Genomic DNA, 15436 nt, shown 5'->3' with positions numbered 1-15436 from the left:
GAGCATGAACAGGGGAGGGTCAGAGAGAGGGAGACACAGAATCTGAAACAGGCTCCAGTCTCTGAGCTGTCAGCACAGAGCCCGACGCGGGGCTCGAACTCACGGACCGCGAGATCGTGACCTGAGCCGAAGTCGGCCGCCTAACCAACTGAGCCACCCAGGCGCCCCCCAAAGGCTTTCTATACCTGGAATTCGCTCCGCCCAGCCTTGGTAACAGAAAAGTCTGTGGCTGAGTCAGAACCCGACCTTTCAATCTCAACCACTTCACAGCACAGCATTCCCCAACGCCACTCCAGGAGACCCCGGCGTGCCCTGAGATGTTATGTGTGCTCCGTGAACAGAAGGTCACACGTGCTTGGGAATCCCTGGGCTAGCTGAGCAGCCGGATTTACCACCCGGCCTGGCAATCCTTTCCATGCTAACCTGAGTGCACATCTCCAGGGGGTGGGAGCCATGTCTGGACCCCCCTGTCATTTACCTGTGAAATCCTTCTGTTCAGCAGCCTCTCTCTGGGGAAGTTCGCCTTTACAGAATGAACACTTTGCCTGTCCCGCACTCCTTTCTGGGGGCCTACTTTGTCCTCCTCAACTCCCCTTTTTGAATGGACGCCACACCTACCGCCTGCCCCAACCCCTGGCAATGGTGGCCCCCTTTCTACCTTCTGCCACTCCCGGTGATACCACAACTGCTGTTCGCGCCTCAAGCGCCTGAGCCCGGCCCTGATGTTCCTCGTGCTGAGCTTTGCCTGAACCTGAGCAGGGGTGTCCCCTGGAGGACAAGTCAAATCTGGGCTTGTCTAGACGCCTGTGGGGGATGACCTGGGAGCCAGTGCATGAGAGAAACAAATGTCTCCTGGGAGAGGGGTAAAGGCCTAAGGGGAGAGACAGGTGTGAGGGCACAGCTGCAGGGCCAGGAGGGAGGGGTGACACCGGGTGGCATGCAGTGTCTGTCACAGGAGCCTCCATGGAAGAATGGAGAACGGAACCAGCACTCCCTCGTCGGGCACTGGTGACAGCCCAAGACGGAGTGGCCAGTGCTGGCTCCATGCCTTGGGCCATTGGACTTCTTCCTTTTGAGGAGGACTTAGATATCCTTTGCCATCTTTTCTGGTACACTGTTCTTTGTGATCTACGGGAGCTCTTTTATATCCGATGATTATCAGTCTTTGACCCTTTTATATATTGCAAATAGTTATACACAGTTTCCTTCCAGGCTGCTGCTCGTTTTTAAACTACATTTATGGTATCTTTTTATATCCTGGAGTTTTAAATATTTATGTAGTCAGTCTATCAGTCTGACACAGGGTGAAGCCTGAGCAGGGGTCCTTGGGTGCCCCCAACGCTCTGTTTCTAGATCTCACCCTGGTGATATGGGTGAGTTCACTTGGTGAAAATTCATGGAGCTGTACACTTAGGACTTGCTCATTTATATATATTTCTTAAATCTGTCAGGTTTTTTTTTTCTTTTATGACTTCTGAGTGTTATGCTTTGTTTAGAAAGCCTTTCACACTATGAAACTGTGCATGCTCCTCCTATAAGTTCTTTTAATACTTTAAAAGTTGAGCTCTTTATATATATATATATATATATATATATATATAATTTTTAATGTTTATTTATTTTTGAGAGACAAAGCATGAGCAGGGAGGGGCAGAGAGAGAGGGGGAGACACAGAATCCCAAGCAGGCTCCAGGCTCCGAGCTGTCAGCCCAGAGCCCGACGCGGGGCTCGCACTCACAAACCAGGAGATCATAACCTGAGCCGAAGTCGGATGCTCAACTGACTGAGCCACCCAGGCGCCCCTCTTTATATTTAACCTTAATGACCTCTGTAATTTCTTTTAAAGTCTGATATACTATAGGGCTCTAACTTAATTAACATCCACATAGGCTTAACAAAACCTAGGAACCCCATAAAGGTAAACCATCAACTACGTTACTAGATAACATTGCTTTTGGTAAAAATGACCTTAATCGGCCAATTGCTCCCGGACAGGGAAGAGCCATACATGAATTATACCTGCCGACGAGGACACCAGGCTCAGGGCTTGGGGGAAGCCTGGAATCTATACCTGTCGGGGTTTTATAAAGGATATGGCTCCTACAGGGTGCAAGGCTTAATGATGGGAGGAGCTAGGGACCCGATGGATGGCTGTGCGAAGCAGTCACCTGCAGGAGCTCCCGGAGAGACCACTCACTGCCCAGGAGAGGGAGAGCCAGCGCTGTCCTGCGGGCAAGCCGAGGTTTCTGCCCTCCTCCTTTCAGACTAGAAAATCCGAGGGGAACCCGATCTGAATATCTGGCTGAATAAACGAAGAGCCCCACGGGGCACAGCACTGGTTGACGACACCAACCAACACCATTCGTTGAATATCCACCTTTTCCCTGGCTGATTAAATCATCACCTAAGTTATAATAAACTAATCTATTTACATAAGACTGTGAGCCCTCTCTTCTATTCTATTGATTCTTGTCCATTATACCGTTCTTCTGGTTTTGTGGTGTGCTTTACTATCTGGGGGATCAAATCCGTCCTCACTGATCTTTTTCAAACTCTTCTTGGCTATTTTTGTCATTCCTTCGTCATTCAGCAGTGTTTCTGGGGCTGCTCCGCGCCCCAGACAGGGCTGAGAAGACAGTCCCGAACAACAGACGACGCCCTTTGTAGGGGTTTCCTGGGGCTGCTGGAACAAAGTAGCACAAACTGGGGCACTTAAACTAACTGCAGTTTATGCTCTCACGGTTTTAGGGGCCAGAAGTCCAAGATCAGGTATTGGCAGGACCCTGCTCCCTCTGAAGCCTCTAGAGGAGGCTCATTCCTCAGCTCTTCTGGCTTCTGGAGGCGCTGGGTGGTCCTAGGCTGGTGGCCAAGATGTCACTCCAATCTCTGCCTCTGTCGCATGACCGTCTTCCCTCTGTGTATGTCTATTTCTGTGTCTCCTTTTTTTTATAAAGACACCAATCCTACTGGATTAAGGGCCCACCCTATGCCGGTATGACTTCACCTGAATTTACATCTTAATTATGGCTGCAAAGACCTGATTTCCAGGTAAGGTCACATTCAGTCACCGTGGGTTAGGACTTGAACGTTATCTTTTTGGGGGACACAACGCAACCCGCACCACCCTGCTCCCATAGAGCCTGCACTCATGGTGAACAACGTCACGTAATGTATGCAAAAGCAAACACAGAAGTTGCTTTTGGTGACTAGTGGTAGGAAGACAAGAAAGCAGGTGACAGAAGGGAGACAACGGGGGCGTGGGGAGCGTGGAGTGCACAGGTTAGTTGCGCGAGGGTGGCCAGGAAAGTCTTGCCCAAATCATCGAGTTAGCCCTGAATGAGGAGGCCGCAGCCGAGCAGAGGTCTGGGGGGAGAGCACTGCAGGCAGAAGGCACCGCAAATACAAAGATGAGGCAGGAGCCAGTCAGGGCTGCTCAAGTGGCGTAAGTTCGGGAAACGGCAAGAGAGGAGACTGGAGAAGGAGCCAGGGCAGAGGACGTAGGCGGTGCAGGCTCGAGCAGGCCCCTGCATGGGGGCTGGGGAAGCCTTGGGAGTGGTGGCTGGAACACTAGTTAGGAGGCCAGTCCAAGTGACTGGACTAGTGCTGTACCTACGCAGCGGGGCGCTGGTGGCATCCAGGTATATATGCAGGTAGAGAAGTCTGGACTTGCCAGGGGATTGGGTGGAGTGGAGGAAAACAGTAGGACCAGGATGACTCAGTCGTTTTTGTCCTGAGTCTCTGCCCCACCCATATGGTGCTGCCATTTAGTTTAAGTGGGGGGGGGGGGGGGGCAGGGGGGTCCCAGACATACTCCAGTCGGCCTGTTATGTTTTATATCACACTGCTATTGGAATTTCATTGGATTTTACACATAGATACTTGCATTTATAGATTAACTGGAGAAGAACATCTTCACATTGTCAGTGTTCCTATCAAAGGAAACAGTATACCTTTCCAATTATTTGATGCTTTAGTGAAGTTTTGTAGTCTTCTCCTTTTAGACCTCACATATTTTATTATGTTTATTCTCGGAAACTGTTGTTGCTGGGGGTAGAATCTTTTTTTTTTTTTCCTATTTGATACTCTAATTTCTAATTGACTAATCATGGTGTCTTGGAAAGTCATCAATTTTTCTCTGCTGAGCTTGAAAAGCAGCCAGCTTATTAATTCTCTACGTCTCACAATCCGCCACGTACCTGTCACCTGGCTCCAAGAGTTATCAGCATTTCTCCAGGCTCATTTCACTTGCTTCCTCCCCCCCCCCCCATGTGTGTGTGTGTGTGCGTGTGTGTGTGTGTGTGTGTGTGTACGCGTACATATGTGTCCATCCATCTGCTTCCCATAGTATTGCCAAACAAATCCCAGACCTGATATCGTTTCACTGCCAGATACTTCAGGATGTGTCTCCTGGCTGTTCTAGGTGCACAGTCTTATCACCTGCACCCAAAAGGGTTGACAGTGCTCAGGAGGGGAGCACACACAGGCCACAGGGCTGAGGCTTCTCCTAGAAAGCCCAGGGGGAAGCCAGTGAGTGAGCTAACCGGAGTCACAAAGTTCAACCTGTAAACTTTTCTTACAGGATCACACGCCCAGTCTTCGATCTGGGTCCATTTTCTCTTTGAAGACAAAATTCTTTTTTTTTTTTTAAACGTTTATTTATTTTTGAGACAGAAAGAGACAGAGCATGAACGGGGGAGGGTCAGAGAGAGAGAGGGAGACACAGAATCTGAAACAGGCTCCAGGCTCTGAGCTGTCAGCACAGAGCCCGACGCGGGGCTTGAACTCAAGAACCGCGCGATCATGACCTGAGCCGAAGTCGGACGCTTAACGGACCGAGCCACCCAGGCGCCCCTGAAGACAAAATTCTAATAAGCTCTCAGCTACGTAAATTTCCTGACAGCAAACGAAACCAGAAACCTGAGGCCGAGAGTGCTGAAGTCGGACACATGCCTGAAACCCCCCAAGTCTGGAGCCATCGGTCTGCAGGCAATGGCATGTCATGACAATGCCTCACTTCGCCTATGTGATCTTATGTGACGCTCGCCCCTACGTTGCAGGGGTAAGCTACAAATTCCAGTTCCACAGTGGGATTCAAATTTTATCACTGCCATAAAAGTTCAAAAAAGGCCTTTAGAGGACTACCTTCTCCAAGGCGGCCTACGGCCCACACGGTGCCTTTCTGTGAATTAGAGAAAAGTGCCCCCTCTAGACAGATCAGCTTGGAAAGCAAGGGACGTGGTGGAGGAAATGGAGGACAGTACTGGCTCGCTCTTCCCCTCTGCCCCACGGCTCCTCCCTTCCAGAGCCACAGGCCCCTCCCCTCTTGAGCCACAGGCCCCTCCCCTCCTGAGCCACAGGCTCCTCCCCTCTGCTCCAAGGCTCCTGCTCCCCTCTCCCCTCCTGGTGGTCTGCGTAAAAGATAAGCAGATACCACTATGTTGGACCTTGTCACGAGGGCCTGGCTCAGGCCCGGGCTGGTGGCAAGTTATTTCCGGCCCAGGTTTTCCAATATTCCTTTCTTTACCCATAGCATTTAAATAAAAACAAGTCCATTATTGAAGCAGGCTGTGATGCGAGTGTCACAGTTCTGTTGAACCAGAGCACATTGATCGATCGGACTGCATTCTATCAGTCACTCTTTCTGCCAGCGGGATCCAGCTTGGCTCCGGACCTCAGTTCTGCTTAATTGGGAAGCAGGAGCCGCCGAAAACGGCCTCCTCTCCTTAAAGAGTTTCTCCAACATACAGGATTTATCAGCCATGAATAAGATTCATGGTGAAGCTTAAGTTCTGCAACACACAGTCAGTGAAGCAGCTGGAACTAGACCACACATTCCCAGGCACACAAACTCCCCCTCCAGAGCAGACTGTTAAAAAAACAAAGCTATGTTTATGTTGAAGGACAGGATTTTCAGAACGTTGATGGAAATTAATAAGGACCAACTAAAGGAGCTATTTACTTTAGCACACTTTATGCTATTTTAATAAATACCTTACTCTGTGGCCCTAATTTAAGCTAAATTGTTACTGCTTTTTAAATTTTTTCTGCTGGTTATCGGAAAAGGGCAGAATCAAGGAGAGATCATCTCATGCATTTTAATTAATTCATAAGTCTCTAATACAAAATGTATAGCATACATTCTTAGCTCAGACTTAGATCAGAACCACCTTAGATTTTACCTGGCCAGATAATTTCTCCCAAGATTCAAATGTGGATTAACTCAATTCCCTCAGATAAGGAGCCAGGGCTAGATAGAATTCAGGTCTTCCCTCTCCTACCAGTAGGCCTCACCAGAACATTCTAGAGTCAGACCCAAGGAAAGGGAAGTAGTTTGCTTTTTCTGAGTAGAGATTACCACCACCAATGGGTAATAAGTCAATACAAGTTGAATACAAAAAGGCAGCTGGCCAGTAGAGAGAAGAAACCGTACGTCACGCACTGTTCGCCTTAAATCGGCCATTTTCCAAGATCTTGATGGGTGTCCAGGCCACCCGAGTCCTATGCCGGGTCTGAGCATCAGATGTTAACTCCCTGCCCTCTCCCCACCCCACAGCCCCCGATCCCACATCAATTCCAAAACTAGGAATGTTTTCGGTGGCCAAGTTCTGCTTCGGACCTCACACTGCTTTCAAGAACAAAGGAACGTCCTTCTTCATTTCTTAGCACCTGGTTTGCCCTCAGCATCTCCTCAGATCTTGTCAGGGGGCAGCAATGGCAGAAGATGAGGACTGTTGGGGCACCTGAGTGGGCTCAGTCGGTTGAGCGTCCGGCTCCTGCTCAGGTCGTGATCTCGCGGTCTGTGAGTTCGAGGCCCGCGTCGGGCTCTGTGCTGACAGCTCGGAGCCCGGAGCCCGCTTCGGATTCTGGGTCTCCCTCTCTCTCTGCCCCTCCCCCCGGTCATGCTCTGGCTCTGTCTTTCTCTCTCTCTCTCTCTCAAAAATAAACATTAAAAAAAATTAAAAAAAAAAAAAAGATGAGGCCTGTTCTGGGGGAGTGGACAAATGCAGCACAGCAGCTTGTGGTCAGGGGCTCCAGGAGGTCAGGGAGGGTCGGCTCCATCAGGCTCGGCCTCAGAGAAGGGAGGAGGTGGGGCAGAAACGCACAGCGATGCGGGAACAGAATTCAATACTAGCTCCCATGATACTACAAAAGGCTCTCCGGGGGAGTTCCTTATCCTGCAAAAACTGCCATACGATTAAGCTCAGACTTTCGCGTTCATACTTTGGAACTGCTCCCAGGAATTGGTTCTCCAGAAGGAGCTACCCTGCCTGCCCTCCTTCGCTACCATGCTCCAGGTGAACCCTCCCGCCTGGAGCCATTTTCCGAACCCGGAAGCTTTACAAGCAAATGGCAACCCTCCAGCTTCGTGTGTCATGAGTGCAGACTGCCACCGCCCCAGGACCTGGCCAGAGGCATCCGGCTGTCCCGGACAGGCCCTTTGCCAAGCGCCGTGCCCACGACAGTCGCCCAGTGCCCACCTTGGGTGCAAACCACAATTCTGTCCCCCCAGTCGGCACAGCGCCCGAGTTCTCCAACACAAGCAAAGGTAGGGCAGGAAGATACGTTCACTCCCTCAGGCATTTCCCCCCCACTCCAAATTGAGGGGCTCTTCAGGAAGACACCAGTCCGACATGTTATCTGTTTGATGGTCCTCACACTCGGAAGCATGTCCTGGGGGAGCCTGGCCATGCTTAGAAGCCTCCAGGCTAAGAAACCTAGGACTTTCTTCAGAGCTTCGAGTCCTAATCAGGCTCTGTTCTAGGTGCTGGGGACATCCGTATGGAAGGATACCAGGCGCAAGCCTCGGCCCCGCTGGAAGGCAGGACTGAAGCCCACACGCTTCTCTTGAAGATGTCCCCTTTGTGAGATCACATGCACCTCTCAGTGGGTAGCTGCTTCCCCAAGCCTGGACACTCCTGTTTACGCAAGCATCGGACAAAGCTCCAGTCACGACGGGGATGCTGTACTGATGCTTACACTCACCAGCACCCCTGATCTCCACCGACCACACGTGTGTTTTGAAACCCAAAATAAGCACAGAGACGATGGGACGCAGCTAGTCTTTTTCATACACACATTGAATCTTCTTTTTTTCTAGGGAGGAGATTTTTACTAAACATGCTGTTCTCTAGAGCCTCCGGGCGTTGTTCAAATCATGGCTCCACCACTAACTAGAGGTAGAACCTCATACGAGTTCTTATGCTTGTCTGTGCCTCACTTTCTCCAAGTGTTAAATGGAATCTAATTCGTAGCTGCCTCATTGTGAGGATTAAATAAATCAATACATGTCAACCCCTTAGAATAGCACCTGGTACACAGTAAGTGCTCCATAAATGTTAGCTATTTTTTTAATGTTTATTTATTTTTTGAGAGAGTTGGGGGGGGGGGTGGAGAGCAGAGAGAGAGGGAAACACAGAATCCAAAGTAGGCTCCAGGCTCCGTGCTATCGGCACAGAGCCCGATGCAGGGTTTGAACTCACAAACCACGAGATCACGATCTGAGCTGAAGTCGGACGCTCAACCGACTGAACCACCCAGGCGCCCCAAATGTTAGCTATTTTTTTCCATAAATATTAGCTATTATTATCAAGTTGGACCAAAGTTTATGTTGTCAGCTAAAAATTCAAAGCAGCTTGCAATGAACATCCTTAAAGCAAAATGGGCTCATGATGTATGAGTATATCCCGAAATTAATATCTGTCCATTGATACCAGGATAGTATCTACCCTTGATACTAGATCAAGGTCATACATATTTCTTAAGGTTTTCATTAAGTTGTCCTCAAAAATGACTCACATTCACATAACAGTACCCCGAGGCTCCTTCCAGCATTCCTTAGAAACAGAAAGTGCCCATAACTGGGCTCTTTTGTGTTGACCTTGAAGGTAGACCCTGGCGTGCCCACTGACAGCCCCTTATCTAACAGTGTATGGACGACACCTACCCGTGCATGGGCAATGTCTACCAGAGTGCAGATGACGCCTACCCGTGTGGGGACGACACCTACCAGTGTGTGCACAACAGCCACCAGTGTGGACAACAGAAGCACCAGCCACTACAAAAGCTGCCTGGAAATGCTAGTGCAGCTCGGGGGGGCTTTGCTTGCAAACCCTCAGCTTGGTCAGGTGCAGACACCCTCGCAAGCTGGATCGGATTTTCTCCTTGAGGTGAGCTGGCCACCACACCACCTAGCCCTGCCTGGAAATGCTTAGGGACTCCCCTCCCCTCCCCATCTTATTTCCAAGTCTGAGCCTGGGGCAGTTCCCCAAGGTGTTAAGGACACTTCAAGTGTGGGGGGGGGGACAAAAAACCCAACAACAACAGAACATATTCCTCATCGCAGGTGGAAAGGCTGACCCAGTCCCACAATAGAAGCTGAGCGGCCAAAAATCACGCAGTGGGACCTGGGTACCCAAGGAACATCCCAGAAGTGATACCCAGACTTACACAGATACCCAGAACACTTGCCAGAGTTCTGTTTAACAAAATATGTTCTACCCTCTTAGCTTGAGAAGTTCACCCCTGTTGCTAACTGGAAGATCAGGTCCAGCATGTGGCCAGTGGGGGCAGGTGCCCTAGCCTGAGCCCCTTCTCTTTCCACTGACACCGTCCCCACTCCTGCTTCTGGGCTTCATACCCCTCCGCCAGGGGCCTCATGCACACACCTGAGGACACCCCAGCCAGGGTGGCATGGGTCCACCTCCACCCCTCCGGGCACCCCTGCCACACTCCCTTCGTTGGGGTCTGGAGTGGACACGTGCACTGTGCAGTCTGTCACCGACCCCGGGAAAAGGCACAAGCATGTTGGAAACAGACTGGGCACCACCTGGGTAGGAGCCTCCAGAGTCCTATGTATCTGGACTGAGGTCCAGGGAGGCGGGTGCAAATGGCCCGACTCCTCGTTTCAGTGAGAGGCACAGGGCAAGCCCCCGAAGGTGTCCTTGTGAGCCCATCAGTGCCATCCCAGGGTGGGGACACTCTGCTCTTCCAGCTGATGGTTTACTCTTCCCATGGGATCACTTTGGTTTTTCAAAATGTACCCTGGCCAGAGTCTCAGAATCAATTCACACCACCATCTCTGTTCCTGCCCACATCTCAATCCGTCCCGCAAACTTTGAACTTACACAGATACACACGGATGCAAGTCAAGAAAAAAGAAAAGCCAAGCCAAATAAATTAAAATCTTATTTGAAATCGAATCAATAAAATGTTAGGAGATTCATTTTTCATAAAAAATACAGGGACGTGTGACACAGAACTGAAATATACTGACATATCAATGCTGGGTGACAGGTACAGGGGATTCATTTTTCCTTCTACATTTGTTCACTTCAAATGTTCACAATTAAAGGTTAAGGGAGGGACGCCTGGGTGGCTCAGTCGGTTAAGCATCTGACTTCGGCACAGGTCATGATCTCGAGGTTCGTGAGTTTGAGCCCCACGTCGGGCTCTGGGCTAACAGCTCAGAGCCTGGAGCCTGCTTGAGATTCTGTGTCTTCCTCTCTCTGCCCCTAAGCTGCTCATGCTCTGTCTCTCTCTCTCTCTCTCTCTCTCTCTCTCAAAAAATATACATTTAAAAAAATTTTTTTTTAATTTTTTTTTTAACATTTATTTATTTTTGAGACAGGGAGAGACAGAGCATGAACGGGGGAGGGTCTGAAACAGGCTCCAGGCTCTGAGCTGTCAGCACAGAGCCCGACGCGGGGCTCGAACTCACGGACTGCGAGATCATGACCTGAGCCGAAGTCGGACGCTTAACCCACTGAGCCATCCAGGTGCCCCTAAAAAAAATTTTTTTTAAAGAAAAAGGTCAAGGGAAATGTTTTTGAGCCACATGGCCCTAAAAGGGAGGCTGGCAAGATCTGAAATCACATTCCTACGGGTGAGTTATGAAAACGACAGGTAGAAGCACACACTAACCCAGTTTGTGTATTTGTAAATGTTATGCTGAGCAGACCTACCAGTAGGAAAAAAGACCCGGGCATGAGCCTTGGAGGCCAACAGGCCATGTGGCCCAGCGGGGGTGGGGAGGGGGGGTGGGGCGCTTCCCAAGTTAGGAGCCTGGGGCCCCCCATCGGGTCCTACCCGCGCTTCAGTCTTCACCCCGGAGCGCTGATAATATGGCCACTTACTGATTCTCTCAGGTGCTCTTAAGCAGGTCGGACTTTAAGGCACTGACCTATAATCCCAAGCCACAAAGCCAGGGAAAGTGGGCAAGGCAACAGTTCAGAAGAAGCCTTGCCATTTCACCAATTCAAACAAAGCAGGATATTGTGGCCTCTATATAAACACAGCAGCTGGGAAAACCCAGGCCTGGTGTTTACACAGAAACTTTTCCCCCAGAAGCTCAAAGTAATTTAGGGGCACTTACTAATTAACTTAATTAAGTCTCCCAGGCCTCCTTCCTACCCCCATCCCTGCTGCTGACTGTTCAACAGTAGGCGTGGCTGCGGGGTGGGGCGGGGAAGACCCAGTCCCACTGGCTCACAAACACATGTGTAAACACACCGACACTCACAGGCCACCCTTCCTAGGGGCTGTTTGGAGAACACTGACCTTTGGAGTATCAGTGTTCATTCTGACAATGAAATCTATGAACAATAGTCACACTTCCCTTTGTGTGGTCCACACTAGGTCTAACAGAGACAAAGAGAAAGACGGCAACTACCTTTTGTCCCAATGTGCCAACAAAGGAACATCTGCATGCTAACTCTGGATTGCGGACCACAGGGAATTGTTACGTGCTATGGCTTTTCACCTATACTTGAGAAGCCCCCCACTACTAAATCAGCTCACCAAGAAAACTTAGTAACAACTTTGAAAATTGGTGCCATCCGTTTAGCTTTTCTGGTTCCGAATTCCTGTTCCCACTGATCTACATTTAAGTTAGATTCTCAACCTAACTCTTTTAGAAGCAGGAATTTAGAAGTATTCCCTCAGCACCCTTCCTGCTAGCAGGCTAGATGGCCTGGCGTGGGGACCGTCTGCAGAGTCACAGTGGAAGAGAAGGACTTTGCCCAGCAACAGACCAACCGAAGATCATCAGCTTTTTTCCTAAACTCACGGCCCAGTTCAAGCCCCTGAGCACTGCCTGGAAATGCTAAGCAGTTGTGAGCCCCTACCCGGTGGTGAAACGCCTTTTCAAGTGTGGGTCCTCATGGGATAAAAAGTGCCTTGAAGAGCTGCGGGATCTCCAGCTGCTCCCTATAAAAGCAGCATGCCTCTGCCACAGGGCTGGGCAGAATTTAGGAACTCTCACTGGCTGGGGAGAAACCACCACCCACATGCTAATAAACCGTTCGCTTAGATCTTCCTGGCCTCAGATTCCTCCCTGGGGAGACCCATCACAGGAAATCACAGCTGAATTCAGAGGAAGCTGCCCACAACCTTGAACCTCCTAGAAAGGGCAACCGGTCAGGATTCCAACACCAGCTATGCCGGCTTCCGGAGATGCACGGTCCCACGCAAAAGCAGACATTGAAAGCTTCTGGGGAAAAAACGAAAGTACTCTTTTCCTCCTCAAGGAAAGGAAAGCGCAAAAGCTAGCCCTTTGAAATCCAGATGGGAATTTCAAGTTCAGAGCCATTCTATCAAATTGTGGCGCGTTTAGGATACTTGAAAAGTTTGAAACAACAACTTTCTAGTAACAGAAGGCTATCAGAATCCTCCTCTGGACGAGCAATACCACCAAGCACTACAGCTGCTTTTTAAAAATAGTTTCACTTAGCGTCCGACTTGGGTTGAGGTCATGATCTCACGGTCCGCGAGTTCAAGCCCCGTGTAGGGCTCTGTGCTGCCAGCTTGGAGCCTGGAGCCTGCTGCGGATTGATTCTGTCTCCCTCTCTCTCTGCCCCTCCCCGTTCGCACTCTGTCTCTCTCTTCAAAATAAAGAAACATTAAAAATTTTAAAAAATAATAAAAATAGTTTCACTTAAGAAAAACAGATTTTACAAATTAAGTACTCAACCCAAGTTCTACTGAAAAATGACCGCTAGGTTAAGTGACAAATGTGGACTTCAGGACATGCCAGTTCCTTTCATTACATCCTCTGTACTAGAATCCAGCATACTGTAATTCCGAAAGTAATGTACATGCATCACAGCCCAAACTTCATTTCCAAATGGAAAATATGCATTATACTACTTTCATTAATCATTTTTAAAGTCTTCGCTTTTGAAAAAAAATAAAGCCTTTTTGTCCAAGTGGCTTCAAAGGAACTCTTAAACAGGCATGAACCTTGCTTAACGCTGCTGTAATCCAACTGAAGGACGTTTCAATCTTTTTGATGAAGTAGGATTTTTGCACCATGAAATTAATCTCTCAGCTCTGATAAATGTGGTATGAAGTAGACATCTGAAATGGTTTGGAAATTTCTGCGGTTTTTCTTTCCAAGACCTCAGCAAATGACCAAACTTGGATGGGGGGGGGGGGGACAGAGCGCAAACTGGAATAATCTGATAATAATTTCACCGACGATTCGATGCACACTATGACACTGACAATACTGGAGACATTGTTTCAGTAACCAAGTGACTGAAAACAAGCCAGATGACTATAGGCTAATGACATGCTGAGGGAAACTGAGATAGAAGAGATGATTCTTCCAAGCCCTATATCCTAACTGAAGGATGCACGCATACAATGCAGGGAAAAAAGACTAGACACATTGATAAAGTGTTTGTTCCACCAGTGAGTGTACCAGTTGTCCACAACCTGGACAGTGACCTTCCTCTGAGCTGCGTTTAGCTACCAACAAGGTAATATGGTCCAGCTGGACACCAACAGGAAGGCTACTCTCCAGTGCCCATAAAGTTCTAACAGTCCTACCTGGTTTGGCTTGCTTTGGCCATCCTCATGAAGTTGGCCACCAAACAAGAGACGGGGTGGCTGGTGATACCCGGAAACCATGCGCTGTATTATGTTATAAACACAGCCACACAGGACTCAGGTAGAGGTGTGTCACCTCAGGCAAGCAAGTTTCATAGCCTCTTCAGGCCTCAGTTTACTCATCTACAATCTGGGGATAATAGTAGCTCTTTTGTGGAATTGTGAAAGTTAACATGAGATCATCACTAAAGCCCTTGGCACCGTGCCGGTCTCAAGACTTCCTGAAGCACAGACATGAAATACACTGGCTGGGCACCCAACTTCAGATACATCCAAGCACAGAGGTCGAGTCACCAAGCAGTACATCTGCTTCCAAGTTCTTTCTCAGCTTTGCAGAACTGACGCTTCTCGGCCAAGTATTTACGTAGGGCAGAGGTGCCATCAGAGAGGGGTTTCTCCGGCGCCCGTGTTCCGGCGCTTGCGTCCCCATCCCCTCCGGGAGTGAAGCTAGCCCACGCACACCAACGGGCACTCACGGATTTCATCAACAGGTGCAAAAGAAAACGAGCGCCAGGCACAGGGGCGGGGCGGCTTCTAAGTCAATCCCCTGGGATCTCTCTGAATCTGTAACGTGTCCCGGCGGAGCGCGGGGCATAAAAGGCCACAACCGGCTCTCCAAGAACGCGACCGTCAGGCGGGCGCGGTGAGGGCAGACCCCCAGGAGGTGCTGCGGGCCACCGCGTCCCGGGCCCTGCCAGAGGGGCACTCGGGCGTCCCCGGCGTCGCCTCATTCCAACAAGGGCGCCCCCCAGCCTTCGCGCAACTCCCTCCCCCCCCCCCAACCCCCGCACCCCGGCTGTCTCCACGCCTCCCGGCCACGGTCACCTCGGGGAAGGGAGGTGCCCGTTTCTCGAAGTCTCGGCACGGCAGGCGCCCTCCCTCGGGCGCCACTCCCCGGGGGCGCCGTGGGGTCGCACTCACCGAGCGTGGCCACGGTGCCGGCCTCGAAGAGCAGGCAGTCCCCGCGGCCTCGCGCCTCCAGCAGGACGCTGCTCTCCCCCGCGGGGTCCAGCCGCCCGAGCAGCCGCAGCCCCTTGCTCAGCGCCATGGGCGCCGGGGCGCGTCCGGCCCGAGGGCGCGCAGCCCGTCTCCGCTCCCCGCGCTCCCGCAAGTGCCGGGAGTTTCACTTTGCGCCGGCTCCCGGCCCCGCGCAGGCTCCTCCCCGGCCTCCTCCCCGGCCTTCTCTCCCGCCCCCTTCCCCCTCTCCGCCCTCGCCGCGCCGCCCGGGGCAGGTGAGGGCGCCCGGCCGCCTGGCCGCCTCCGGCTCCCGCTCCGCCGGGGCGCCGCGCTCCCCCCAGAGGCGAGGCAGCCGCGGGCGGCCGGGCGGGCCTGGCGGCGGCTCCCCGCGCCCCCGGGGCTCGCTCTGGGGGTTGATCCCGGGGCCGGGGCCGGAGGGGACGTCCTCCCTGCGGTGGGCGGCGGCCGAAGAGGAAGATTCCACACGTTCCTGGGCGCGCGGGAGGACGCGGGGCGCCCCGGGGAGCCTGAAAACGCCGCTGGACGCCGCGGCCTTCTGTGGGCAGCCCGGGGCCTGGCCCGCGGGGCTGCG

At 51.3% G+C, this 15436-nt stretch overlaps 1 protein-coding gene across 2 annotated transcripts in view; it reads right to left on the bottom strand.

Annotated features, from left to right (window-relative positions):
* SYNJ2 (synaptojanin 2) overlaps positions 1–14950 on the bottom strand; it is a 104519-nt gene extending 89569 nt beyond the window's left edge. For both annotated transcript variants that reach the window (XM_042987406.1, XM_042987407.1), the window contains exon 1: positions 14809–14950. In XM_042987406.1, the coding sequence (XP_042843340.1) occupies positions 14809–14935 (127 nt within the window). In that variant the 5' untranslated portion in view covers positions 14936–14950. The remainder of the gene's footprint in view (positions 1–14808) is intronic.
* Between the last annotated feature and the right edge of the window lie 486 nt (positions 14951–15436).

This window comes from Panthera tigris, chromosome B2 (assembly GCF_018350195.1).
Source record: "Panthera tigris isolate Pti1 chromosome B2, P.tigris_Pti1_mat1.1, whole genome shotgun sequence".
NCBI lineage: Eukaryota > Metazoa > Chordata > Mammalia > Carnivora > Felidae > Panthera > Panthera tigris.
This window is presented reverse-complemented; position numbering and strand designations above follow the sequence as displayed.